The sequence below is a fragment of the Rhinolophus hipposideros genome (assembly GCF_964194185.1).
Source record: "Rhinolophus hipposideros genome assembly, chromosome: 12".
In the NCBI taxonomy this organism is placed as follows: Eukaryota; Metazoa; Chordata; class Mammalia; order Chiroptera; family Rhinolophidae; genus Rhinolophus; species Rhinolophus hipposideros.
The window spans coordinates 10,843,655-10,870,792 of record NC_138058.1 but is presented as its reverse complement, the minus strand read 5'-3'; the positions used below and the strand labels follow the sequence as shown (position 1 = coordinate 10,870,792).

General features: G+C 42.3%; 1 protein-coding gene across 7 annotated transcripts in view; it reads right to left on the bottom strand.

Annotated features, from left to right (window-relative positions):
• Positions 1-27,138, bottom strand: part of AFF3 (ALF transcription elongation factor 3) — a 499,557-nt gene that overhangs the window by 77,778 nt on the left and 394,641 nt on the right. For 4 of the 7 annotated variants that reach the window (XM_081069257.1, XM_081069259.1, XM_081069254.1 and 1 more), the window contains one exon: positions 9,188-9,228. In XM_081069257.1, the coding sequence (XP_080925383.1) occupies positions 9,188-9,228 (41 nt within the window). The remainder of the gene's footprint in view (positions 1-9,187; positions 9,229-27,138) is intronic. The other 3 variants (XM_081069258.1, XM_081069260.1, XM_081069255.1) reach the window with 1 other exon arrangement.

Sequence of the window (27,138 nt, the reverse complement as noted above, 5' to 3'; positions counted from 1 at the left end):
CCCAGCCTGCAGGCAGCAGACCCACACGAATCTTCGGGCATCCCCAAACCCACTAACCCGTCCTGAAGGGCAATTCTTGGCTTCATACAACTTATTTATTACTCAAAAGACAGCAACAGTTTCTTCCAGGCTGCACTGTTCTATTGTGTAAAATGCAAGTTTGGGACCTTTTAAAGTGTGTTATTTACCTGATATAATTTAATGGCTTCTCTGGAGCTATTCAGTTTTATTGGGGAAATTAGTGCTAGGGGGGCTTTTTCAAAGCTGATTTTTTAGACCTGATAGCCTGCATTTATTTGCTCACGCTGTTAATGCAGTCGATTAAGCTAACAGCCACCAAAGGGCCACTGTGAGGAACACTTATGTGGCCTCTCCAGGAGGGTGAGGCCGAGGTGTCCACTTTTGTGAATACAGAGGGGTCTCGCTGGCCCCGTGGGAGAGGAGAGCGCAACCACTGGCTCAGTGTTTTTTCTGTCTTCTCACGGCCCTCAAACAAATCTCTACCAGTGATCCCCCATGTTACCTGAGAATTCCGGTTTGCTTTTGAAAATAATAAGAGTTCTCTACTTTGAACTAATAAAATGGGAACAATTCTTTGACCATCAGCTGGACAAGGTGTCAGGAAATGCCCCGGATGACTTTTCCAAAAGAGTGAAATTGGGAGATGGTTTGGAAGAGAGGTTGTAGCCTCCCTGCAGGTGCATGGGACCCTCACGGAGGACCTGAAGACCCACGGGTGGGCTCCCGGGGGAGAGCAGGCTGAATTAGGACATATTACAAAGTAGGGATGGAAGGAGCAATGGTAAGGATTTGTTGATACTTATTTTTCTATAATGCTGATGTAAAATCTTGCCCTACATGATTAGCGATTCAGGGTTTCATGTGTGAAATCCATACCCGTATTTTTCTTTTCTTGGTTTTTTAAAACTTCTTGGTAAAACTGAAAGGTACATAAATGTTAAATAACTATGGTGTACACCTAAAACTAATGTAACATTGTATGTTAGCTGTATTTTAATAAAAATCTTTTTTTAGAAAAGAGTATCTCATGGTACCCTGGTGAGGGGCTTTTCTATGTGGTGCAACAGAGTGCTATTGTATGGATAGATCAACAAAGCTCTTCTTCTACCTGTCACCTCACATAATCTGTCCATGAACCTAACGGGGGGGGGGGTACTCTCCTCATCCTGTCGAGGCAACTGAGAAACTTCAGACTCAGATGGGTTAATACTTCGCCCAAAGCAAATTCCAGCCCAAGTCTAAGGATTCAAAATCCCCTGCTTGCTTCATGATGTCTTGTATTGTGTTTCCCTGAAAATAAGACCTAGCCGGACCATCAGCTCTAATGCGTCTTTTGCAGCAAAAATTCATATAAGAGCTGCTCTCATATAATATAATATAACATAAGACCGGGTCTTAATATTATAATGTAAGACCAGGTCTTATATTATTTTTTGCTCCAAAAGACTCATTAGAGTTGATGGTCCGACTAGGTCTTTTTCTCAGGGAAACATGGTAAAAGAAAGGGACATTAGGGAAAGCCAGTCTGGAGTGTGGTATTTTTTCCCTCCTTATCAGGAGAGCAGAGATGACTGGCATAATTGGAATTCTTGGTCTGGCTTGTTGGAAAGGCACTTGGTAAGTCATTACAGAGCAGTCATTTTGTATACAGCGCTACCTAAAAGTCAAGATGTGATTCCCGGTTGCCTGTCTGTTGTTGAGACCATAAATTCAAAAAGGAAACCAAGGGCAGACGCACGCAGGTGTCAGCAATTACACGAGAAGCTGGCCGAACAGTTGTGGGAGTTGGGTAAGTTTTCCGGGGAAAGTGAGGCCTGATCCACATTTGGAGGAAGCATGTTGGTGCTAATGGTGACCCCCCAGCCCCGCTTGGCCTTGGTAGCTGTCCAGAGCTGCCTCCCAGACACCTTTCCTCACGAAGCCCACACCTGGAGCCAGGAAGGGCCTGCTGTTCCTCGCTCACCTCTGCAGCCTTGCCTTATCAGGCCAATCTTTCTGCAGAGAAGGCGGGCTCTTCCCTTCTCCGTCCTGGGTCACTTGATGCGACCTATCCTTCATGTGCCACCTCAAATGCGTCGTCCCTGCTCTCTCTGTGCTCTGAGAGTACTTCAGTGTTTCACCTGCACCCCCGCCAGTGACATTTACTATTTCTTCATAACTTGATGGGGGTGGGGGTGTTCCTGAAGCAGGATGTTGCTGACATTGACTAGAATCAGACCACGTGGGCTTCATGGCCGGAAGGCTCTGGGTAAGTTATGTATCTCTGGAAACTCGGCTTCACTCGGATGTTAGGGAGGGTATTTGGAAAAGGAAATGAAATCAAACGTCATTGAAAACATCTCTTTGAGGCCCTAATGTTGAATTCCTCCATTTTAGCTGAGATGGTACTTGTGAGGATTAAATGAAGTAACGTACGAGCTCTGACAATTAAGTTCGCAGACTCATCCTAGAAATAGTGCTACATACCTTACTGCTGAATATCACTATGGTCACCTGCAAAGTACTCCCCTTGGGAAGCTATGCACTGATGCCAGCACCTAGTCCACCCTTCAAAGCAATGTTGGAACTCTTTTTCTGGAATGGCCATCAGAGCTATCGTTCTATTATCCTCGATGTCCTGAATGTCATCAAAATGTTTTCCTTTCAATATTTCCTTTATCTTCAGGTAAAGAAAGAAGTCATTGGGGGTCAGATCAGGTGAGTAGGGAGGGTGTTCCAATACAGTTACTTGTTTACTGGTTAAAAACTCCCTCCCAGACAGCACTGTGTGAGCTGGTGCATTGTCGTGATGCAAGAGCCATGAATTGCTGGCGAAAAGTTCAGGTCATTTTCATCTTTTTCACGTAGCCATTTTCAGCACTTCCAAATAGTAAACTTGGTTAACTGTCCAGTTGGTACAAATGCATAACGAATAATCCCTTTCATATCAAAAACGGTAGCAATATCGTTGCAACAATTTCACGAACTTAACTTTGTATGTGAAATGCTCAGCGTAGTCCCTACACATGACGGCTGTGCTTATGACATCTAGGATGAGGTACGCGTATGTGAACATTGAACGTCCCCAGTGGTTACGGGCTCCCCGTAATGAACTTTTGGGTCTTTCATAGAGACCAGCACAATGCCTCTCCCTGTGCAGGAGCTCAGAATTATAATGTGCATCAGTTGAATGAAGGGAAAAAAGAAGCATTAATAATTGGTGGAGATAAGATAGATGGGGGAGCATTTTAAGTGTGAAACACTGAGTGAGGGAGGGATGAGTCCGAGGTCATGGGTTTTACTCCCTCTCCCTTCAGGAAAGCTCTCCACGGTGCCACGCAATTGTCTTTTGGTTACCGATTTCTAATTTAATTCCACTCAAATTTAATTGCACTGGGTCATTTCAATCTTTTGAAGATTTTTTTCTTGAGACTTTCTTGCCTACTTTTGGAGTGATTTTTAAAAATCATTCCATTTGTCCCCTCTGTACCTGTGTGCCCATTAATAGAGTTTCTCAATTCTACAGCCTCTTATAGGTGTGGACACCTGCTCGAAACCCTTAGTGACGACTCTGCCAACGCTGCCTCCTGAGGGGGTCGGCTGCAGTGGCAGACAGCTACAGTTTCTGAAAAGTCCAAAGTTGCCATTCTTTAACCACAAAACATTGGTCCTAGCTCATTTGTTCATGTTCTTTTATTCATCGAATAACTTACAGTGTCTCCTAATGGTCAGGAACTGTGCTAGGTGATAGGGATTAAAAGATAACTAAGCCAGACGTGTTGACGTGTTGTGATTATTGTAACTATTAGTGGAAACAAAGAAAATTTTAATGCAGACCGAGTAAACTCTTTGTTAAGATGTGGCCTGGGCCACCTGCCGCTGACCCCTGCTTTGTGCTGTGTGATGGAGAGCAGGAGAATTACCATCCACATGGTGAGTCAGAGGACCTGGACTCTAGTCCCAGCTCCGCCGCTTGTTTCCTTGTGACCTTGGGGGAGTCACATCACCTTCCCAGGCTCAGTGTTTTTGTCTGTAAAACGGGTCCTTCCCATCTACAGGGTGCTTGTGAGGATAGTAAAATAGAGTCAGTGTGACAGTGTTTCTAAACTCTAAAGCCCTTAACAAGGTTTTTATTTACACGGTGTACCGAAAGAAGTTCATTACCAAGAGCCCTGAGCAACGGCTGTGGGTCTCCAGGGTTGACACATATCCTCCAGGGTATGTGTCAGTTACTGTCTCCCGCACATCTTCCAAGTTGGAAATTTAGAACTTTCTTTAAAAGTACTCCCCACCTTGCTATGGGGCCATTTCCAGTCCTGCTTCCAGAGACAGATCAAACTCCCAGGGAGGTGAAAAAAGCCCCTTCATTTTAGGCTATTCCTCACTTAGTTAATTTCATTACATTCTCTCTAAATGGGAAGAGGAGATTTGATAGATGACCTTTATTTGAGAAAGTACAAAATTGAGAGCAGCCAAATGCATGAGGCTGAAAAGGTCTTTCTCTTTCTACAACAAGCCCCACTTCCACGGGGAAGTCCCGAGCAAAGGTGAAGGGCCGCTTCTGCTCACCCTTGCACGCCTGCTGCAGTGCAGCGCTGGGCGGTGCTCACAGGATGTGCCCAATAAATACTGGTGGCATAAATGAATAAATCAAGGGCAGCTGTTTGGATTTCAATATAAATGGATCCAGGACTGAGATATTGCCAGATGGGCTGACAGGGTACAGTCTAGCGATGTATCACCAAGGCTATAAAAATGTAGCCATTTCTGGAATCACAGGCTGACATTTCAGAAGGTGATTACATGCACAATTTAACGACACGGCCATCCGTGCCCTCCGAGTGCCATCGCTTCAACAACTGTTTTCATGTTGGCTTTCTTGTTCCTTCTCTGTTTTTAAGTCGAGCACAATTTTTTTCCCCTCAGCTCCTCACATTTCTACCTGAATGTGATTTTTTTCACATGAAATTAGGCTCCATTTTTATAAAACCTAAGTTACTGCCGACGATGTTTGAGGTTTCACAGCAAATAGGGACTCCTGGTCGGCAGCTTCACAGCACCGCTGCTCGCTCTGCAGTGGCAACGTTGCTCCAAGACAGATGGAAGCGGTCCAAGGGATGATTAACTTCTGGGTCCTCTCAGTGTCCTCACGCGCGACTTGCCCTAGATTTCAAGATTGACCTCCAGCTTCTCTGCAAACGCATAGTTGCTAGGCTTGATAAATCACACGGATCCTTCTTTTGATCACAGTTATCTACTATTTACTACTCAGGAAGGGAAGTTAATCACACCCAGAGGCACTTCATATGCTGCACACACGGCCTCCCTCCTCCCCCAGCACTTCACACACTTTATCAGCTACTCTGTGGCATTCTCAGTGCTGCGTCCACATCAGACACACTTTAAAAGTGACCGTCAGGCCCACCTATCCCTGTTGTCTTCTGCCTTTGTCGCCCTCACCCTACACAATCAGCCATAAGAAGAAAAGACACTTGATCTATAGATGATACATTACAGAATCAGACACCTCAAACCTATGTAAGTTTACTAACAATTGTCACCCCAATGAACTTTAATTAAAAAAAAAAAAGACACTTGAGGGGCACATTCTAAGAAGTAGGAAGGATGGTGTCTCTTTGCAAACTGAGGGGTTTTTTTGGTAATTGGCTTGTTTACCTTATTGGGAATTTTGCCCCCTTTTCCTGCTCTGGTGTCCTGATGTTTTCTCATTATTTGGGGCAATCAGTGGGCCTCTGGTAGGCCAGGTGACTCTTAATGGCATCAAATAGACAGATGAAAAACTCGGCAGTCAGCAGAACACAAGAACAAAAACAGTGCCATCTCACCTACAAAGGATGCTTCCTATCACTGCAGAGGATTGGGGTGGGGAGTGGGGGAACACAAGTGAATTGGGCTGAAGCAGATTTGCCACTGGGATCCCATGTGGAACCACGGACACGGGATGTTTTGGCTGAATCATAAATTGAGCCCGTTGCTCAGGCAAAACCAAACCAGGCCAGAGGTTTTCTTTAGGGGTGACCACAGATGATTTTTAAATTAAGTAATGAACTACCATAGTTTTTAATTGATCAGGGTTGTGTATTAATTACTGAGGACTCACTGAACTTAATGTATACATTCTTAATTGCCAGATACTGGGTTCCTGCCAGAGCACCTATTTAAACCAGGAAACTGGAGAAGTGAAAAGACAGATGAGATTGGCCTTCAGAAAACATCTGGATATTCTCTCCGGTCTGACACCCGACAGGCATGAGCTTTCTATGGCCCTTAGAAAGGAAAGGGAAATGCCACCCCTCTGCCTTACAACTAGTCTCATTAGGTCTGAGGGAGCCTTGGAAGGAGGCTGTCTTCCGGGGAGGCAGAGAACAACAGGCTTCCTCCACTGGAAAGTTACATCCCCCCGCAACCCCTAGTCACCCAAACTATTTCATCACCAAGTTGCACATCTTGAAACAAAACGGCTCCAACTCCTGTATGAAACGTACTTGTATTTACCAGGTACTCAAGGCTAAATGGAAGGGGGCCGGGCCCACTGCTGAGCCTCCGAGACAAGGAGCCTGTGCTGGCACGACTTGAGCCAACCTGGGCTACTCTGTTCAACTCCAGAACTGCAAAACTCAGGAAGCGCCTGTGGGGGTCTGAAGCGCTTTCTTTTTCTAGGACAAAAGTGAAAGTGCTGCCTACTCGTTATGGAATTTTATATCCAGAGGTGATTCACAGACTGAAAAAGAAAAATAGTTCAGGAAACCAGAATAGTTTGTGTAAGTGAATGTGTAATAGATGAATACCACCAGGCTATAAGTGGCCAGAAATATTGGGTTTCGACCTCTACCTTAGGAGGGTCACAACCTGGGGGGAATTTTTTACTCAGTTCCATTCCCAACCCTGAGGTGCTTCCTCTGACGGACGGAAGAGCAGGCAAGTTAGGCAGTGGTCTGAGCAGGAGTCATGTCGATCATTTTCTAGAAAATACTGGTTTATTCAATAGACTAGACAAGGTGATAAAAACTGACTTCCGTCACTTGGTAAGTTAGCATTCTCTAATTTAAGAAACTAGAAAACATGAATCCAATCAATTCAGTAGGTGTTTTAAGCCCTTATTTTGAAGAAGAGTTTTAAATTGTATTTTCAAATGGTTACAGATGCTTCTCGCTAGGGAAATTACTCATGTAGCCCTGAATGAGTGGGAAACATAGAAGAGAAAAAGCACAGAGAAGGTAGCTTTACACAACCGCATTGTTAGAAAGGCACATTCAACTCATTACTTTGAAGTGAGCCAAGATCCCCCAATTTTGAACAGAAAACATTGTTAGATTTAAGGGGGAAATGCTCTATTACATTTGAAGACAGAGAAATTCGTCAATGGGAAGCTCTGTTTCTGTTTCTAGGGAATGGACTTTTTTCTCACAGTACTCTGTACTTAGCAGTTAGATCATCAACAGGGGATAAGGTGCTAACTTATCAGCTGATCAACTCTTGGGCTTCACTGGGGTTGGAGAGAATATCAGAAAAAAGTCAAAAGGAATAATGTTGCTCATCATAAAATCCAGGCACAGTTTCTACCCAGGATAGGGTCAAACATCTTTGGGGTGAAGCCTCAGGATGTATTGGTTCTAGTTTCTGATTTGTGATTCTATTTTGCAACCAGGTCTTCAAAGGGAGTCCATACTTTCCTAAAATAGGTGTCTATTCATTCTACCAGAGGTCATAATGACATTTTATATCTACATAGCTTTTTTGAAATATAACTTCTACACCACAAAGTTTACCCATTTTAAAGTGTGCAAGTCAATGATTTTTAGCATATTTACAAGGTTGTGAAACCATCACCATAGTACAATTTTACATTTTCAATACTGCAAAAGAAACCTTGTAACCACTGGCAACTACATGCTGAGGGCTTTCTCTTGCTTCTCAGTGCATTTTGTTGAAGGAATCACTTATTTAAGAAGTCAGAGGGAAAAAAAGAAATAGGTAGATGAAAGGAATTAATGTGTCAGACTTTAAATGTTTTGATCCAGTCTCTCCTCCTTCTACCAACAGACTTAGAAGCTGTACAGTTGTCAGCTTTTGTGAAAACCCCAGAAGGAATTCCAGAAGATCATGTGGCAGCCACTCTTAGAGCACACAAGCTTGTGTGGTTGTCATGGGGAAGGTTTTTCAATTGAAATAAAAAGACTCAGGCTCAGCCTGTCATCAGAGGCCACGCTTTCCACCCATGCACACAGATGATTTGCTTAAGTGACAGGTTTTACCTTGGAGAAGCTGAACTGAGCCAGTTGACAATGTCAATTATTGCTCATTCCACAAACTAAAGAACTGGGAAAGAAGGGGGGGCAGTGACAGGTCGCTAGGTAACACTGAGGTGCTCACCAGCCAGCCAGGGGAACATTTTCAGCTGTTTCTGACACTGTAAGAACCTCCCTTGTGGAGAGAAACGGGGACTTCGTCTTTACCTCCTGATAATCCTTTAAGAAAGACACACTCACACACACACCCAACCTTAGCAAATGAAAAAATATAAAAAAACAACCAAAACAAAAAAGGGTCTGGTCTGTGCTAGAAAATAACTTTCTCTATCCCTCTTCCACTTTCTTTACACAGCAAAGCGGGATGTGAAATACAACTTGAATATGTTAGTGGATTAGGTTTATACATCTCATTCAATAATACCATCCAAAAAAACCAGCTGAAGCACGGAGTAAAAAGTCAGGAACGGGGGACCATGAATTGGGTTGCGTGCATAAAGTATTCCAAGAAAGAATCTCATCAAAACACAGATAGCTCCCGGGGAAATGAGATGGAAAAAGTCTGAAGAAAACACCTCAAAATAAATGAAGTACTTATTGCTGAAAAATGAGTTTACATCTCAACCAATTCTAAAGTTCAGAATGTACTGTGCCATTCAGGCCTTTTCCTCTAGTTCCTTGTCTCTTGTTTCACGGCACAATGAGGACCTCGCCACACTTTCTGTGAAATACAACAAGGCGATTTTTGCAGTAATAAACTCCACACGTGCGTGACAAATCCAAGCATACAAAAACGTTTAACACCCCAGTTCCCAGACACTTGAGGGACAAAATCCGATTATGAATTATATGCCACAATAAATAGGGCTCAATGTTTCATATAGCAATTTATAGTTCATAAAAATGACAGAACGTACCTGTCAGACAGAGCGTGGAGAGCCGTTCTCTGGGCTGCCTGCTGGAAGAAAGGGCAGAAATGTTTATTTAATATTCTGACTTTTAAATTATGTGCTCAATCAACACTTGAAAAAAACACCCATGTCACACACATTTTTGCAGTATGGCCAAATATTAAACTACTAGGAGCACAGTAAGACTCCTGTTATGCTATGAAAGGAACATTCCTGAAGTTAACTAAAATCCCTGCAGTGCCCACCTGCCACTAGGGGGCAAGCTTGGGGAGGCAGGAAATACTGACAGGTGAGGTTGGACAGGTCTCAGGAGACCCAGTGAGAATTAGAGCTGTTTCAATTTCACTCCCTGAAATCACTTTACCATTGTTTTATTCTGCAGGGCAAAAAGATGTGTTTTGGTTCCTTTATAGTTTTTCTCCCAATGCAGGTGTAATTTTTGACCCAATTTTCAGATTTATTGAAAAAAAGTAACCACAATTGGAAACTGGAACACTGACTGGAAAACGTGATAATATTATGAGATTAATGATTTATTTTGGGCTTAGTAATGATTTTGTGGCAATTTTTAAAAGAGTCTTTAGAGATTCGTATTAAAATATTTATGGATACCAACTTTATAATTTTTTGGGATTTGCTTTAAAATAATATATATGGAGGGAAGAGAGAACGGATAGGCATACCCTAGTGAAACAAGATAGCCTTGGGTTGCTAACTGTTGGAACTAGGTGATAAGTGCACTGGGGATTATTATATTATTCTAAACATTTTTGTATGTGTTTGAAATTTTCCACCAAACAAAAACTAAAAGAAAAAAGGAAACAAAAAGGCCTCCATTTCTCCATCAAATTCTTCCCATTTTGTACTCACTTTCCTTTTGTCTGCCTAGTCTATTTTTTTGTCCATTTTCCTTCTACTGCCAAACACTCCGAGACTTCAGAAGGTAGAAGGCATGCTCTGTTCTATTTCAGAAGTCATAAGAGGGAAGGGATCAAAGCATGGCCTGTAAGACCAAGGCTTACTCAGGGTACACCAGGAAATAAGACATGTGTACGGTCCGTTTTCACCTTGTACACTATCCATGTCAAGTTCACTGTTGATTGGGGACACCAAAATGTTTCCCATGCTAGTCCTCACTACATTTGGATAGCAGACAAAACAGATAGAATCTTAAAATTAGGAAAAACATGACCCATCAGAAACATGTTCCCTCTTGCAGAAATGAAATCTACCCTTGGTGATAAATGCATGTCAGTCCAACAGTCTCTGATTTCCTACCACATGGAGACTGTTGCACCGGGCTCCAGAAAGGATAAAAACAAAGCAAAACACTATGGAAGGCAGTGTGGAGAGTCTCAAAAAATTACGAATAGAATTACCATATGACCCAGCAATCCCTCTCCTGGGTATCTACTCAAAAAATCTGAAAACATTTATCCATAAAGACACGTGTACTCCAATGTTCATTGCAGCTTTGTTTACGGTGGCCAAGACATGGAAACAACCAAAATGTCCTTCAATAGATGAATGGATAAAGAAGTTGTGGTATATATACACAATGGAATACTATTCGGCAGTAAAAGATGAAATAGGACCATTTGTGACAACATGGATGGATCTTGAGATTATAATGCTAAGCAAAATAAGTCAGATAGAAAAAGTAGAGAACCATATGATTTCACTGATATGTGGTATATAAACTGAAAAGAACAAAAGAACAAGACAAACAAATGAGAAACAAAAACTCATAGACACAGACAATAGTTTAGTGGTTACCAGAAGGTAAGGGGGAAAAAGGGTGATAGCTGAGGGTAAGGGGGATCAAATATATGGTGATGGAAGGAGAACTGACTCTGGGTGGTGAACACACAATGGGATTTATAGATGATGTAATACAGAATTGTACACCTGAAATCTATGTAACTTTACTAACAATTGTCACCCCAATAAACTTTAATTAAAAAACAAAACAAAACAAAAAACAAAGCAGAAGAAGCAGTCATTGTCTTGGATGAGCTCCATCGGCAGGCAGGACGTCAGAACAGAGGTCCATGATGGCTTGAAGACACTAGTGAAATAGCATGCACATACAAAGATGAGGCTAGGACTGGGCCAGGAAGGTGCGGATGTGAGTGGTAACTGATGGTGGGTAGGTCAACAGCAACTCAGACGGTAGTGTCCGGGACTGTGAGCTCAGCAAACATCTGCTGAGTGAACGTTAAAAAATGACTCCATTAGGGAATCCTTCCCGCTAAAATTTGAACAAAACTGTCAAGACAAGGAGGGATGAGGCCAGGGAGAAGCAGCATTGGTCGTACTGGACCAGAAGGCAGAGCAAGGGCTGTCTGAGCCTCTACCAGTGGTTCTGAATTTGGGGGGCACCCCTTCCCCCCGACCCCAGGGTGTCTGGAATTGAGTAGGGGTGTTTCCGTGCATCACATTCACAAGGGGGAATCACTATTGGCAATTAGTGCCTGGGGCCAGGGATGCTAAAGCCTTTCGAAAATCAGAACTCCTTGTAGGAGGAATGGGCCCCTTAAAATGATGAGGGTGTTTCTGTGGAGAAACATGGCAGCAAAGTAGATCTGACAGAAGTGACTTAGGGAACATTAATTTCTGGGCTTCGCAAAAGGAACGGAAACTGAATTAATAACAGGAACTTAGATAGTTTCCACAAGTGACATAACCACACTGATTTAGGAAAAGCCATAAAATCTGTTGAACTGGGCATGTGAAAGTCTTCCGTTCTGGGAGACGTTCTGCCACTCATTTATGTTATGGGCCCTGAGTCTGGCCCTCAGCCTATGTCTCAGCTTCCAAACTGCTCTTTCTGCCATGAATGGGATGATGAGGGAGCTAGTCTGCCAATGACCAGGCTACGGTGGACCATCTACAGGGTGACTGCTCCCTCCTTTTCCCCTGGATTCCAGTGAATTAAGGCCCCAGTGCCCTGGTATTCCAGTGTCACATAGTCAATTCAAGAGAGGAAAGAAGAATACTTGCAGAGCTTTCTCTTGATGAGGGCACCTGAGGCAGTAGAATGAGGGGAGGCAATGAGGTGAGAAGGAAGGCTTGGAGACCAGGAGACTCCTCCAGCATCTCAGAGGACAGGCACTTCCTTCTCTCTCCTCTCACTCCTTTCTCTGTGCTCTCCGAGGGCCAGCCCAGGAGCATGCTCACTGTAAGCACCAAGTAGGTGGCGGGGCAGTCATCATTGTCCCCACGTCTGTCTCCTAAAGGGTTCTCCTATCACTCAACAAAATGGCTTGGTTTTCACTTTTGGAAACTACACTTGAAAAGAAGATTCCTGACTGTTTGGCTAAATATACACAAAGTATTTGGAACTTCCCAAAGAAACGGTGGCTTGCGTTATTAGGACAGTCTCTTAACACCCTCTCAGCAGAGTCTTTGGACACAGACTCTTCCTAGAATAACCAAAATCATGACAGATGTGACTGAAAGTTCAACAGAAATCTCTAACATGGCATCTCAATTTTCCCCTGACCAGGGCTGTCGGTATTTAAAAAGTCTGTTCCCTTTTTTCTCCCCTGCCTCCAAACATTCCCCGCTGACTTCTGTGATAATGAAACAGCGCTTGCTGATGTGAAGACTCTAAGAAAACGGTTTCAAAAACAAAACAAAACAAAAAAGAAACAGCTGCTTGACCATCACTGGCGTGGTGCGTCTCAGGTGGGGTAATGGCATGAGACTGCTGTTGGCCGGGTCCTCTAAAGAAGCTGAGCTGGGAGCCGAGAGCAGGGCTGCTTTCCTTAGCACGTGGACGTGATGTTGGGACCAAAAGGTCCTTTGGGCTTACACTTCGGGCATCCCACCAGTCACTAAACAATGACTTTCTGTGAGTCTCACCCTTTAATCTGTCCCCACGACGTATGTTTCCGGACACTTAACACTGTGGTAACTCAGCACGATCACCTGCCTACACCACAATTTTAATGCCTGATTTTGATTATGCTATTTAATTTGCAGTTACTCTATATTATGAAAAAATTTCACAGTGGACGACTCATCATCCTTCAAGAAAGCAGATGAGAATATGTTAGATGTTTTGCATACCACCTTGAGGGAAAAAAACTCTATGTCACTAAAGTTATATGTCATATACCAAAGCAAAGACCGCCAATTTTTTTATTTTTTTATTTACTGTTTCCCCTTTTAAATATATCTTGGCTTTTGGACACTATTTTTTTTTTTTTTTTTTACTGTTGGAAAATAATAAAATAAATAAACACTGGAATTAAATCTCAGAGAAAAAAATTACTTAGGTGACTCATAATTGAAGCCTGAAAAACAACTCATAGTAAACTAGATGAATTGCCCAATTTCCTTCTTTCAAGAGTTGTATGTTACAGCAACCATATTTCTCTCTTTCTAAATCATCATCCCCTCTAGTAGCTCTCCTCTCATCCAGTTCTCAACAAAATAGGTTGAGAGGGTTAAGCGAATGCTTCATTGATCTTTCCTGAGTTCATTACTCATTCATAAATGACTCTGAAGCGTAAGTCTATGAGACAAAACAAGTTTTCTGCTAGAAATAATAATTTTCCAGGCTCTCTTCAAGAGATAACACGTTTTCTCTGTCTTTATTGTAGCACGCTTGTTCCTTGGGAACATAATCAGCAGACATTCAGGTTTCAAGGTATGCTAAAAAAATTACCAGTCACAATCTCTTATTGAAGGGCAATCAAAGAGGAAATTAAGTGCCCTTATTGTAATTGGGTCGAGAGCAGGACAATCCATTGCAGTGGGGAGAACAAAGGGAAGAGGCTGAAATTCAGAGGGGTGCCAGGATGATCCCTGTTCTTTCTCACTTGATAGAAACTGAACTAACAGGTGGACAGCTCCGTAATTCAATCTGAAGTACCTATTCTGTGCAGGTAACACGCTTGGCTTGGGTGACAATCAAAATAGACAGAGCCCCTCACCACACTGTACCTAGGGTCTGGAGGTGAGTCAGACATAAAAAGATAAACATACACACACATTCAAGATTACAGGGGCTATGACTGAAGAGGAGAGGGTGCTATGAAACAGAATGTGAAGGGGACCTCACGTGGAGTGTGTGGTCGAAGAAGGCTCACTCAGTAAGGGGTAACATACCTAGCGGACGCGTGAGGGAGAAAGAGCTATTGAATCAGAGAAATGGGAGGGGGCGGGGAAGAAAGGGCTCCAGACAGACCTACATCCTTGCTCAGTTCAAGAATTACAAGAAGGTCACTGTGGGGGAGCTCAGTGAGGGGTGGGGATACTGGCAGATCCCAAGGGATTTGGAGGTCAACTTAAGAGTTTCTCATACTATCCACGGGGCAGTAAGAAGTCTTTGAATGATTTACGTTAGGAGAAACTGGGTGAAGGAAGAGACCTGCCTGTACACTCTATGCATGTTCTGGTGAATCTAAAATTTTAAAAAAAGGAGTGGGGAGTGAGGCAATATGATTTACATTTTCCAAATATTGCTCTGGCTTCTGTGAGGTGAATGGATTTGGGCAGGAAGGGACAAAGTTTGAGGTTGTCACAGTAATCCAGGCAAGAGAAGTGCATGGTAGCACTGGAGATAGAGTTTATGTTACATTTTGGAGTCAGAATGGAGGAAATTCGTGATTGACTAGAGGTGGCAGGCTGGGGGAGGTGGCAGGAACGAGTCCCAGGTTGCAGCTTGAGACCCTGGTATGAATGGAGAGCCATTGACTAGGACAGGCAAGATTGGGGCAGGAGCAGGGGGCAAAGGCAGTGTTTAATTTTGGGTGTGTGAAGCTCCAGTTGCTTCCAGGATGTTCAAATGGACATGTTGAGTAGTAGGTAGTAGGATACATGAGACTGCGTCTGCCAAGTGCCAATGAAGTACAAAACATCAATATCTTGTTAACAAATAAGTCATAAAAAAGGAGATCTATGAATTAATTTTCTGGATCTACATTTTTGCTACCATACAAAGAGAAGTGGTTTTAGGGTTCAAGTGGTTGGAAAGCATCTTTGTTTCTCCATTTCATATACACATAACCTCCGTCTTTGCTATTCACAGTGTCAGGTTTATTATACTAACAACAAAGGTGGCACCTCTATAGCAGGGATTTTAATCATTTTGTTCCACCTGTGTTAGCTTCTGTATCCACATTCAATTACTTGAATAAATGCCATCACAAATGGCCTAATCTTAGGCCATTTGAATTTTGCTGTTATTGAGGCACGCTGGGAAATGTAGATCGAATCCCATATCTTTGTAGGAATTCTGTCTGAGAAGGCCTCACTTTTTTTCTTGCCATTCTTCTTAAGTTTAGACTCGTATTTATTAATTTATTTCCCTGTTTAACTTCCTTCTACATCTATTAACGCATTTTAGGTTTCATTAACTTAACTTTAATGTGGTTGATTTTCATTTGAGTCCTAGTTAATGAACCTCTGAACTTTTTGTGTTACGAGCTTCCATTGGGTGGTTTTCCAATCCATTCAGTAACAGGTACAAGACAAAGGAAGAAGTCTTATTCTCTATTTTTTTCCTCTGTAATAATGAGTACTCTGCATTTTTAGATTTCCTAGAAATGCTGTTTAGGAAGCATTTTGTTCAGCAGACTTTGACCTTATTCTGTTCTCTGCAGGGGTCAGGCTGAGTCAGGGATGACAATATAATTTATCATCCATATAAAAATGTTTTTGAGAGAGAAAGGAAGGGGATGCTAACTAGTTTGGGGCTAGGGGCAACGAGAAAATACTGGTTTTCTGAGCACGGTGGGATGTTTGGCTGCTCCACTAAAGACTACTCTGTGCAACTATAAGTAAAATCAGGATGAGAAAATAGGATTTCACAGGCTGAGGAACTTGTCAATAAAGAAAGCAAAACTCATATATGGTGATGGAAGGAGAACTGACTCTGGGTGGTGAACACACAATGTGAGATATTGATGATGTATTACAGAATTGTCCACCTAAAATCTATGTAATTTTACTAACAACTGTCATCCCAATAAACTTTAATTTAAAAAAAAATTGGAAAAAAAAAAGGAAAGCAAACAGCTGAATGGGGTGGAGAAATTACTCTGATTCTTGGTGTCTCCGTAAGTCAAGCCAATGCTTATGCCATTTTCCCATTCTGTGTCCAGCTGCTCCTCCCTTTAGATTCTGCCTATAAGTGTTCCTTGATCACTCAACCTTTTGCAGAACTTCCTCTCTCTCAACTCCTTGTCTAGAACATGGATCAGCACTGGGTTCTTTTCTTTCTTGAGGAGTTTGCCATCTGCTTCATGAGAATTTCAGTCTTGGCTCCTCAAGTTCCTTGAAGGCAGAGATCCTAGCTCATTCCCAGCCCCCCGGCCCTGCCCCCCATCAGAAAGAGCTTCCTCATGACTGACAACACTCAGAGTGTGATTCACAGGCAGGATATGAGGAGGTAAGTTCTGCAGATGACAATCGCTGCTATTTGCCATGGCTCCAATTTGCTGAAACGCATTTTTTTTCCCTTTCAGCTGTATATTCATTCTCCATTTCACTTTTTTAAAAACTAAGGTACACGTTCGTCTTTGGAGAAACTTTGACTAGTTTTTTACCCCTGGATTGCTTAGATTTGTTTATGTCTACCAAAAAATTGATAAGTGACAAACATTCATTGAGCACCTATTATATCCTATGGAAACGCTGATTAGGGTCAGCAATACCGGATGAAGTTTGCCTCGATAACATTATCTCATCATTTGGATCCTGTTACCAACTGACTGATTTGGGGGTCTTGTTTGACGTCAGACTGTCAGTGACGGTCCTAATTTAGCAACTCACGTCTAAGAGGGATTAAGAGCATTTCCAGGACATTTTCCTCACTAGAGACACATTATGAACAATTTGTGACATCTGTTGTGTGGCCGTCTCTGCTTCCAGGCCCTGGGGGTTTTGGCCACTTTGATTTAGGGTTGTGCGTAAACACACCCCTCAGGGGTATGCGTAAACCTGGAATCCTGTTGAGGTACTTTGTTTCCCCGAAAATAAGAGCGGGTCTTATATTAATTTTTGCTCCAAAAGACGCATTAGGGTGTATTTTCAGGGGGTGTCTTATTTTTTCATGTACAACAATCTACATTTATTCAAATACAGTCATGTCGTCTTCTGGAACACTATCATAATGTACTAAATGCATCCGTCTGGCTGATGATCTTAACTGGGGCTTATTTTCAGGATAGGTCTTATTTTTGGGGGAAACACGGTAGTAAGGTAGTGGTGGTCCTGACAAACAGGATGTGTTCTCTGATAAGCAGGATGTCTTCCTCCGTTCCCTGGCCTTTAACAACATAGCTCTGATTTAGAGGTATGTGTAAGCCTGGAATCCTATTGGGCAGCTGCAAGGGGTCTTGACTCAAGTAGGAGCTGCAGCTAGGGTTTTTCTCACTGGGGTTAAGTCTCTCCTTCTCCTGCTCATTTCTTTCCACTCATCTAACCCATCACCATCACAAATGAAAATGTAGGGCAGCTGTTAGGACTTAGGAGAAAGAAGAGAAAGGTATGGGGACAATGTGAGCACATGCCATGGGTTCTGTACTTCATCCATAGTAACTAACATCAGACTACTTCCAGAGGGGCTAGGGCTCCACTTTGGGTCTGGAAGATATAAGACACCCTAGATGGTGGGCCACACTGACTGCCGCAAGGGCAATGCTATGGGTCAGAGGGTCCCAGTGGGTTCCTGGAGGTCTGTGGGGCAGGGAGACTGGTGTGGGAGTGGTAAGAAGTCAGTCTGCAGTGCAAGGATGATGGTATGAAGACCCATGGCCATGCGCGAGGCTATTAGTGTTCGCCACAGCGTAGGGCGCGTGTAGAAGTAGCTGGGTGACATCCAGCCCCAGGCCAGGTCGTGGTGCTTCAGGAGATGTGGCATCGTCGTCCCATTGGAAACAGCCGCTTCCACCTGGGCAGCTGGACACTTACCCCATACAAGGCAAGACGTAGGGAGGGTAGATACCAGTTTCTTAAGGACAGGAAGTGGCTACCGAGAACATTATTGAACCACCCTTGGTACAAGTTCTAACCAACAGCACAGGGCGCACAAATGCTTGACAAATATAATATCACCAGATGACCAAGCCCTAGTGGTGCTTCTCCTGAACCCCTGACGGGTAATGTATTAGCCTTTATCGCATCCATTCACTCAATTTGATCTCATTCCAAAAACCTTGTTACAGAGAATGAGAACTGAAAAACTGGGCTTTAGTCTTTAACATAGGTTCTAATGTTTATTCAAGCTTCTGTTACTACAATGAAAAACCAAACATTCTTTTTTTTTTTTTAAAGGAATGAACAAGACAGTATTTTGCTTTTAAATAGCCACGCCCATCCTTCAATTGTCAATTACCCTTTTAGGTCAAAGGATCTGACAAATCTTTGCTAAACTATTATTTTGTTAAAAACCCAAACAGCACCCTCTATGAAACTGCTTTCCTTATAAGAAATTAAATTTTTCCTTGTGGTGTTTTTCAGTAACAGCTTCTATCAAGGTACGAAATAGGTGACTATTTGGGGCCCTCACTGGACAGGTGGTAAATTACCAGTCTCTAACCTTCTGTGCCAAACATAAACATTTTGTCCTCCTAAAGAATATGTTCACAAAACTCAGTCCCCATTAATTATGGGCTTGGTTCTTTTGTTAGCTATGTTCTCAAAATATTTAGGTTGCTTTGAGAGAGAGAGTTGACAGTGACGCAAAGAACAATGTGTAATATCTAGCCCCAAACCTTCAGATTTCAGACTTCATCCACATCGTATACCTGTGACACACAATCAGGGGTATAAGTTTAAATTCCAGACCCCCAATTTTTATTACAATTTTCAATTGTCCAAGTGGTATATGTTCATTATAAGAAAAAGGAATTAGTACATATACCAAGCAAAACCCAAAACCCAACAAACCAAAGCAGAAAACAACCTCCATTTCACCCCTGGGGTGACAGCTACCATTAGCAGATTGGTGTGACTCTCTCCCTGTTTTACCTGTAACCCAAATACTTCAGGGCTGTCTTGGGGCCAGTCTGAGCGTGGTGTTGCATGGAGAGAAACACAAAAATGCTACAAAAGCCTTGTAAAATAAGTACCAAAGCTTCTTGACAAGCGAGGGTCAAGGGGCTACAGGCTGATAACACCCTGTAGAACAGCCTCAGAATTTTCTTTACTCAGCTGTCTTCTCACCATGGAGCAGTGCCTTGTCTCTTCCTTCTCTCTGCCTCCTCCTCACTCTCTCCTCTAAACCCACCAGTCTCTCCTCCTCCTCCTCTCACCTTCTATATCCAGTCTTCTACAATTAGCTCCTCGCCTTCTCTTATATACATCAATTGTCTTGTAATTGATGGTGGCTATTTAAAAGCAAAATACTTCATAATATTTTCTGTCAATCTATGGTAGTATTTTTGTCCGGGTACATTAAGATATTGGAACAGAGGTTCAGTAGAGTTGGCTGGCTCATAGTTACAAAGCTGGTAAGTGATGGAATCAGGCCGGCGAGGCCCCACGGAACACCCAGCCTGGCCTCGGCCTCACTGGACTATTTGGGCAGAGGGCGAAGGAAAGGGGACGAGATGAATTTTGAATACGGCCAGTCTCAGTGTGAAGAGGCCCAGTGGGACCCTGAGTGGATACTAACACACACAGGGCAAGCTTTCTCTGGGGCTAAAGAAGAGAAAGCATAGGCGCCATGTCTTACGTATTTGCAAAGGAGACGGGAGGGATTCAGGTTTCTGAGTCGAATTTCTGTTCCTTAAGAGGTTTTTAGGTGGAAATGTATTATCTCAGAGCCTGCCCGAAACTCCTGGGGAAGAATTCTTTTTGCCCCTGGGCTCTGCTTGACAGGACTACACGAAAGGAAGTGCCTGCCAGGGTCAGGTCCGGGCAGCACAGAGATTGCTGAGGCTTCCTCAGGCAAATGGGGCAAATCCACTGCTAACGTTGGGTGACGGTGGAAGATCTAAGCTGAGTGGTCTAGTCTCAGAACTGGGAGAGGGACAGAAAGATGTGGACTCTGGGACAGCGCATTGGCAAGACAACAGTGCCTTCCACGTGAGGGAGTGTGCCTGTGCAGTGTGCAAGCGCTTGTCCAGCATCTACATTTCCAAAGTGAAAGCAAACACACCATAGTAACCATTGCAGCTAATGATGGCTGAGCTGCTTGGAGATACTCTACAGGGAGCGTGTGGGTTTAAAATCCTGGTTCTTGGGAAAAGAAGGAAAAATTGGGGTGTGGAAGTTGATGTCCTCTAAGCCCTGCAGGCTGGACCATGGCTCCGGGGCCTGCCCATCACCACAGGCTCCTGGGACTCATCTCGCCGGCCAGACCCTGAGCACCGCCAACATGATGATGGCCTGTTCGTAACGCTCAGCCCTGGCACAGCAGGTGGATACTGCGTTTAGTCACTTCCCACTTGGTTGCATTTGCCAAATGCCTCTTGGAGCTTTTGACCAAGTCCTTATGTGACCTCGATATGATGCTTTGGTGGAATCCCACTCACTTTCCATGGGCCTCGGTAGGTGGTTGATTATTTTGAATGCAAACGGAGCCCAAGTTGTGGAATGCAAATGTTACTTTGTATAAAGACAAGATGGAAGTGACATAAATGTTTTGATTTGTTAAATATGCAACCAGTGTTTGAAGACCTAAAATCTAAATCTGGCTTTATGCTTCACTTAAACATCTCTTTCAACTCAGACAAAATAGCGATATTTGAAGGTAAAAACAGGTTTGTAATGGCTAGGAAAGATTCTCATAATTGTGCCTTGCAAATCAATTACATAATATTAGAGAAAGCTGAACCAGTTGTGATTATTTTATTACTGGTGTTAGAATGTTCGCCTCTCAAGTGACCACGGCTTTATGGTTTATGCATGAAAGTGTTTTCACATACAATATGCTGTAATCACATTCTCTTCCTTGACCTGCTTGGACTTTTAAGAATGAAGAACAGGTTGAATGGGAAGGCACCCAGAGACAGGTTGCTGATCTAGACATCCTGGAGAGAGATTCTGGCTCATCGCACTCCCACACTTTTCTCGTGTGGAGAGGACCATGTCTGGCCGCCTGCCATTTCAGGGGCTGTCTGGTCCACCTCTTAAAGACAGTTGTTTCAGTCAGCGCAACCTGTTGGCTGCAGATCTGGTCAGGAGGGAAGTGGGAAGTGCCAAGGGGTGCTGGATTACCACAAATGATTGTGCGTCTTGTAGAAAGACCAGGCTGGGAGAGTCTCCTGAGAAAATGTGCTCGTGAGATAACCAGCCCACCTGGAGAAGGTATGGGAAAACACAAACAAAAACAAAACTTTCCAAGTGCCTATCTGGACCGAACACCTGAATGATTTGGGTAAATCCTTTACTATACGAAGCCAGCCAAGCCTGGACATGAGTGATAGCATATACTCCAAGGAGCATCTATTCTTGAATGGCTCCCCTTCTGAAAAAACTATTGAAGAAAAAAACCACTGAAGTCACAGGACATAAACAGCAATGTCCCCTGGAGGGAGATTTCCACTTCCTCTGCCAACCAGCAGCCCTGCTGGCAGTTGTATCTGAGAAGAGCATGCCTATCAATAAATGATGCATGGCCCTCCTTCTGTCTTCCCAATGGAGAGTCTATAGTTTGGAGGTACCGATATGCACCATTAACGAAAACTTGGCTTGGCTTAAAAAATTTATCTCCTTCCATGAATTCTTCAACTTAACAAAGCAATGATTCTCCGTTTTTTATTCATTATATGTTTGCCCAAATTTAATGGATCGTCTTTTAAATTGTATATAATTTTCCAGATTTCCACTCAGGGTCCTCAGACTGATATTAGTCACAATCAAACCTACATAAAGGAGGCATGAGAAAATATTTCAGGCAACAGGATGTGGGCCTTTATACATCTGTGCTTGGTGACATTTAAGCTGGCCGACCATTTCAATTTTGGAAACTGCAGTTCATGAACGAAAAAAAAGGCAATTACATTTTTGTGTATCTCCACCTATGCCAGTGTTTTTTACAAACATTTATAGAGTGGCATGATATAATACAATTGGCCACCTTAAGAGAATTTTGCATTTGCTTCTGGTGACAGTAACATTTTATTTATAAAATATGATTACTTAACTAAGTTTTAGGACTTAGAGAAACAAACAAAACCCTTTTGCTGAATGTGTGGGTTTCACTGATTGTGAGTGAAGGTTCAAATGTATGATCACTTCATATACAGATGACAAAGATCTGATAGGCAATAGTTTTCAATTAGAGTTACTATTGTTTTTATATTAGAAGTAAATAAATTTGTCAGCATCATGAAATTGGGTATCTAGCTTAGGCAAAACATTGATGCAAGATTAAAAATAAACTACTTTTTTGGGGGTCTATTTTGCTGTAAGGTTTACTATATGTAATACTATATACTTATTCTGTATAGTCATTGAGGGAAGGGCGTTTCCTGGCACCTAAAGTTTACTTTAAATTTTTCAGGTTAAATTATCATAATCTATATCACTAATGTGTAAATTCACCAAGACCAACAAGCCAGCATCTTGCGCAATGTTTGATGCTTCATAGGCATTCAAGATTATTCTCAGAATGACTTTTACATAAAAATTTTCTACCTCATGTTTGGCTACAAATCACATCTACAAAACCGTTCATTTCTAACGCGGGACAAACTGCATTTTGGAGCCTTGCCCCTCAAACCTGGTCCTGATTACTGCTTCCACTCCTGTTTATATAATTCTCTACAATGTGGGCAGGATTCAAGACCACATACCAGGGTGTTGGCTTTTAATGAATCTCCTGGGATGTGAATGTCAGGCTGACTGGATGAACTCTGGCCACAAATCCCAGACAAGCACAATGACTCTATTTATTCAGACTTGGCCGCCTGAATGCAGATTGACTCTGTGGGTAATAAATTTTCACAGGCCAAGAACTTCAGCATCCAGCAAGCTGATCCCGAGAAGAAAAATGCACCCAGGGAAGTGCAGTTGGGCTGCAAAAGCCTCCAATGTTTTTATTCCACGTCTGCGTATCATCCAGCTAATTCGTTTGGTTGATGATTGACATGCACACCCAGAGGTTCTTTTTAAAAGCTCTGCTTTCTGTTATGCAGTTGTCAGATGAAAAAGGAACAAGGGTAAGAATGAAGAGCGCCCACTGTGGTGGTCAATCCGCTTTCAATATTACGCCCCAAAGTGATGTGAGTTATCCAGTGACCTCTATGGTAAAGAGCAGGGAACTGACACAGGAATGTTCCTTGTGCCTCTCCACCAGAAATCCAAGGTAACAAAAAGCAAGAAGAAGAGTAATTCAGTACTCAGAGCAACCTCACCTACAATCCTGATGACGCAGCCAGGCTCTTAATTCATACTCAGATGCTTGTCGAGAGACCCAATTAGTACTCTGTGCATTAAAATACGAAGAATTGGCCCTTTAACTTGAAGATTTATGCTAACTACCTAGATATCTATTAAATTAATCATGCTCTCCAAATATTGATTGGGGATTAAAAGGGAACATTTCTTCATGGCGGGAAGTAAATTATGCCAGTAGGAGAATTTCCCTGTACAGATGCTATCCAGTGATCACGGCCTGCAACATTACAATTGTCAGTTTAAGTGGATAAACCATGCTCATTTGAAGAGAAAAATGCAGTTCTATAATTAAAATGAAAAGACTGCCTAATATGTGTGGATAATGTAATTACTGGAAGCTGCAGGCACATACGTAGCCATGCAATTTGGATCCTGCTCCCTCACTTTCCCTGAGCTTGTGTATTTGTCATCTCTGAAACAGTCTGCAGCTGACACTATCTAGGCTGCTCCTTGTTGGGAGCCTTAATCCATGTCCCTCCCCTTGTGCCTTCGCTATAATAATTTCATCTAGGTATCTGCTGTGGCCAACCGCCCAAGCTTATCGTCACATGACAGGGAAGACACGCAGTATATAACACATCTCTCTCCTCTAAATCCATTTTTAAAGCTCCTTTAGGGACTTAGTACCTTCAGGAATAATTTTGTCTTAAATCTTCTAATTTCTTCATATTCTCCCAGGGAAATGCTGGCCTTTGGACTTGTTAAAACCAAGAGTGACTGAAAAGGGGATTAAACAAAGTACTGCATGTATCACATGTCCTCATTCACCCAGACAAACAAGAAAACCAATTCTCACATTGTTTGTCCTATTTCCGGGATGAACCTCATCGACTATGAAAATTATGGGAGCAAATATGAGAATATGTTTCCATTTCCATTATATCTCCAAACTTTCTGGGTAAATCCTGTCACAATCCCAGCTCTAGAGGTTACAAAGTTCTGCTTTCCTTGAAAGGGAAGGCTGTGGAGAAACCCATTCTCCTGGTTTTGGAGACTTCTGTTTGAGGTAACATCTGATAATTTACAACTTCAATACAGCTTGGCAAGAAGCATATTAAAGAAGCAGCAACAGACATTTCCATGGAGATTGAATAGACGCTTTTCTCTTCAATAGGTAGATTACTTGTATATTAATCTATATAGCCAACTTACGTTTTTATCTTCCCGGTCAAGACATTTGATCTTTGGATAAGACTAATTTGAAAAATCACAGTGTTCAGTAAAAGAAAGAGAGGTAGAGCAAAAGTCATCTTTGCTATTGGACAACGGGCAGCAGGAAATACTCTGAGTTCATCTCAGCCCTATGCATTTACTTACTCATGTATCCATTTAGCAAGTACTTAGCACCTCTACTCTGCCCGGCACAGCCCCCCCCGCAGGAAACATCCAGTCTTGTTGGTATGGATAGATGTCTTAAAAAGTCAACATAACACACAACTAGAATTATGAGGAGACTTAAGAAGAAGGGTTAAGGTTATTGTGAGAAGGCCTAACCAGGGGAGGATCCTTGAAGAAGTGGAACATAGGCTGTACTTCCTAGATGAGTAGGTGTTGGTTGGGGGAAAAAAATGAAGGAATCGAGGACTTGGAGGTTCTGAGACACCTGAGTTGGAGGAGCTGAAAGAAGGCCGGTGTGGTTGAAGGGCCATGAACTAGCTCAATGTTAAGTTAAGGGGAAGAAGTGGGTGAAGCCAGACTATGGGCTCTGGATTCTTACCGCAAATGGAATGAGAAATGTATTTAAGATTTTAGATCAAAAAATGACTTGATCTGATTTACATTTTTAAAAGATCACTAGGAGAAGAGTTGCATTTTAGAGAGGGAAGAAAAGAAATATGCTGGTGTCTACTAGACTGGTTTAGATTAGCCAGGATGGACTAATATTTAACTTTGGAGGTTAAATTTATAGGACTTAGAGATAAAATTAAAATTTAAGTGAGGAAGAGGAGTTATCAAAGATGAGCCCAATGTTTCTAGGCTTGAACTACTGGGCATCTGGCAGAACCACTTTTAAAAATGGAAACAATTACAATATCTGTGTGAAGGTGGGTGAAAGGGGGTAAAGACCAGAAGTTCATTTTGGCACAAATTGAATGGGAAATGCTTGTGAGACATCTCAGGTCTGTGAGACATTCAAGTAGGTCTGAAGTTCAGAAGAGAGGTCTGTGCTGATGATATAACTTTAGAAATTGTAAGCATATACAAATTGAAGGTCATCAGAATGGATGAGATCACCTAAAGAGAGAGAAAGTGGATAAAAGAAATCAGGGATAAATCTGAAAAGCTCCAACATTTGAGATTGGACAGAAGTGAAGGAGTCAGCAAAGAAGCCTGAGAAGAAACTGTCAGAAGGCGAGGAAATAAACCAGAAGAGTTTAGTGTGAGACACCCGAAGAAAAGTGGGTGACCAAGAGTTTCCAGTGCTGTACGTCTTCTGGTGAGATGACAGACTGAAAAGGATTCAGCACGTTGAGGTCTGTGGAGGTCATTATTGACCCAATGAGTAGTTCTGGTGGACAGGTGGGGCAAAAGGAGTAAAGGGAATAAGACCCCAAGTAACTGAGAGTAAGTGGGATGGATTTTGGATAAGAGGAAGGCTGTGTTTTCAGTAATAGGAGGGAAGGGAGAGGATGAGTGAAGATAAATGCGGTTCTGTGGATATGGTTATGGGAAGATGAGGAGATCCAGTTAGGTGCCAGTCAGCCCTGGTAGGCAGTAGGGAAATAAAGATGAATAAGATACAGACTAAAATTTAGGTTGCTCACTCAAGAAGTCAGAAAGATAGAAAATCAAATCTCATATTATCCACATATTATCAGTTCTGTGATGGAGGTAATTATAGGATATCAAGGGAGAAAACTTGTAAAACACCATCACCAGTGAACTATTATAAGTTATGTGTATGTAATATAAAACATAGTACAGGCACTAAAAAGCTACACAAAGAGATACACTCAAAAACACTATAGATAAATAAAAATGGAATTCTACACAATGGTCAAGGAACCTACTGGAAGCCAGGAAAAAGAAAGTAGGAGGAAAAAAAAAAAGAGAGAACAAACAGAAAACAAACAATAAAATGGCAGACTTAAGCCCTAATGTAGCAATAATTACATTAATTGGAAATGGTCTACATACATCAATTAACAGATAGACGGCAAAGTGGATAAACAAATGTGATGACTCCATGCTGTCTATGGAAACTCGTTTCAAATATAATGATATAGGCAGGTTGAAAGTAAAAGAATGGAAATAGTTACATTATGCAAACATTCATTAAAAGAATGCAGCAGTGGCTATATTGATCAAGTAGACTTCAGAACAACAAAATTACCAGAGATAGAGTGGAATATTACAATGATAAGAGAGTCAATCAACCAAGACGACAAAGAAATCCTGAATGTTATACACCAAATAACAGAGCTGCAAAATATGTGATGAAAAAACAGATAGAATGGAAAAGAAAAGTAGACAAATTGACACTCATATCAGAGACTTAAACATTCCTCTAACCAATGATTGATAGAGTAACTAGACAGAAAATCAGCAAGGATGTAGATAACTCAACAACCAAGGATATAGATAACTCAACAACA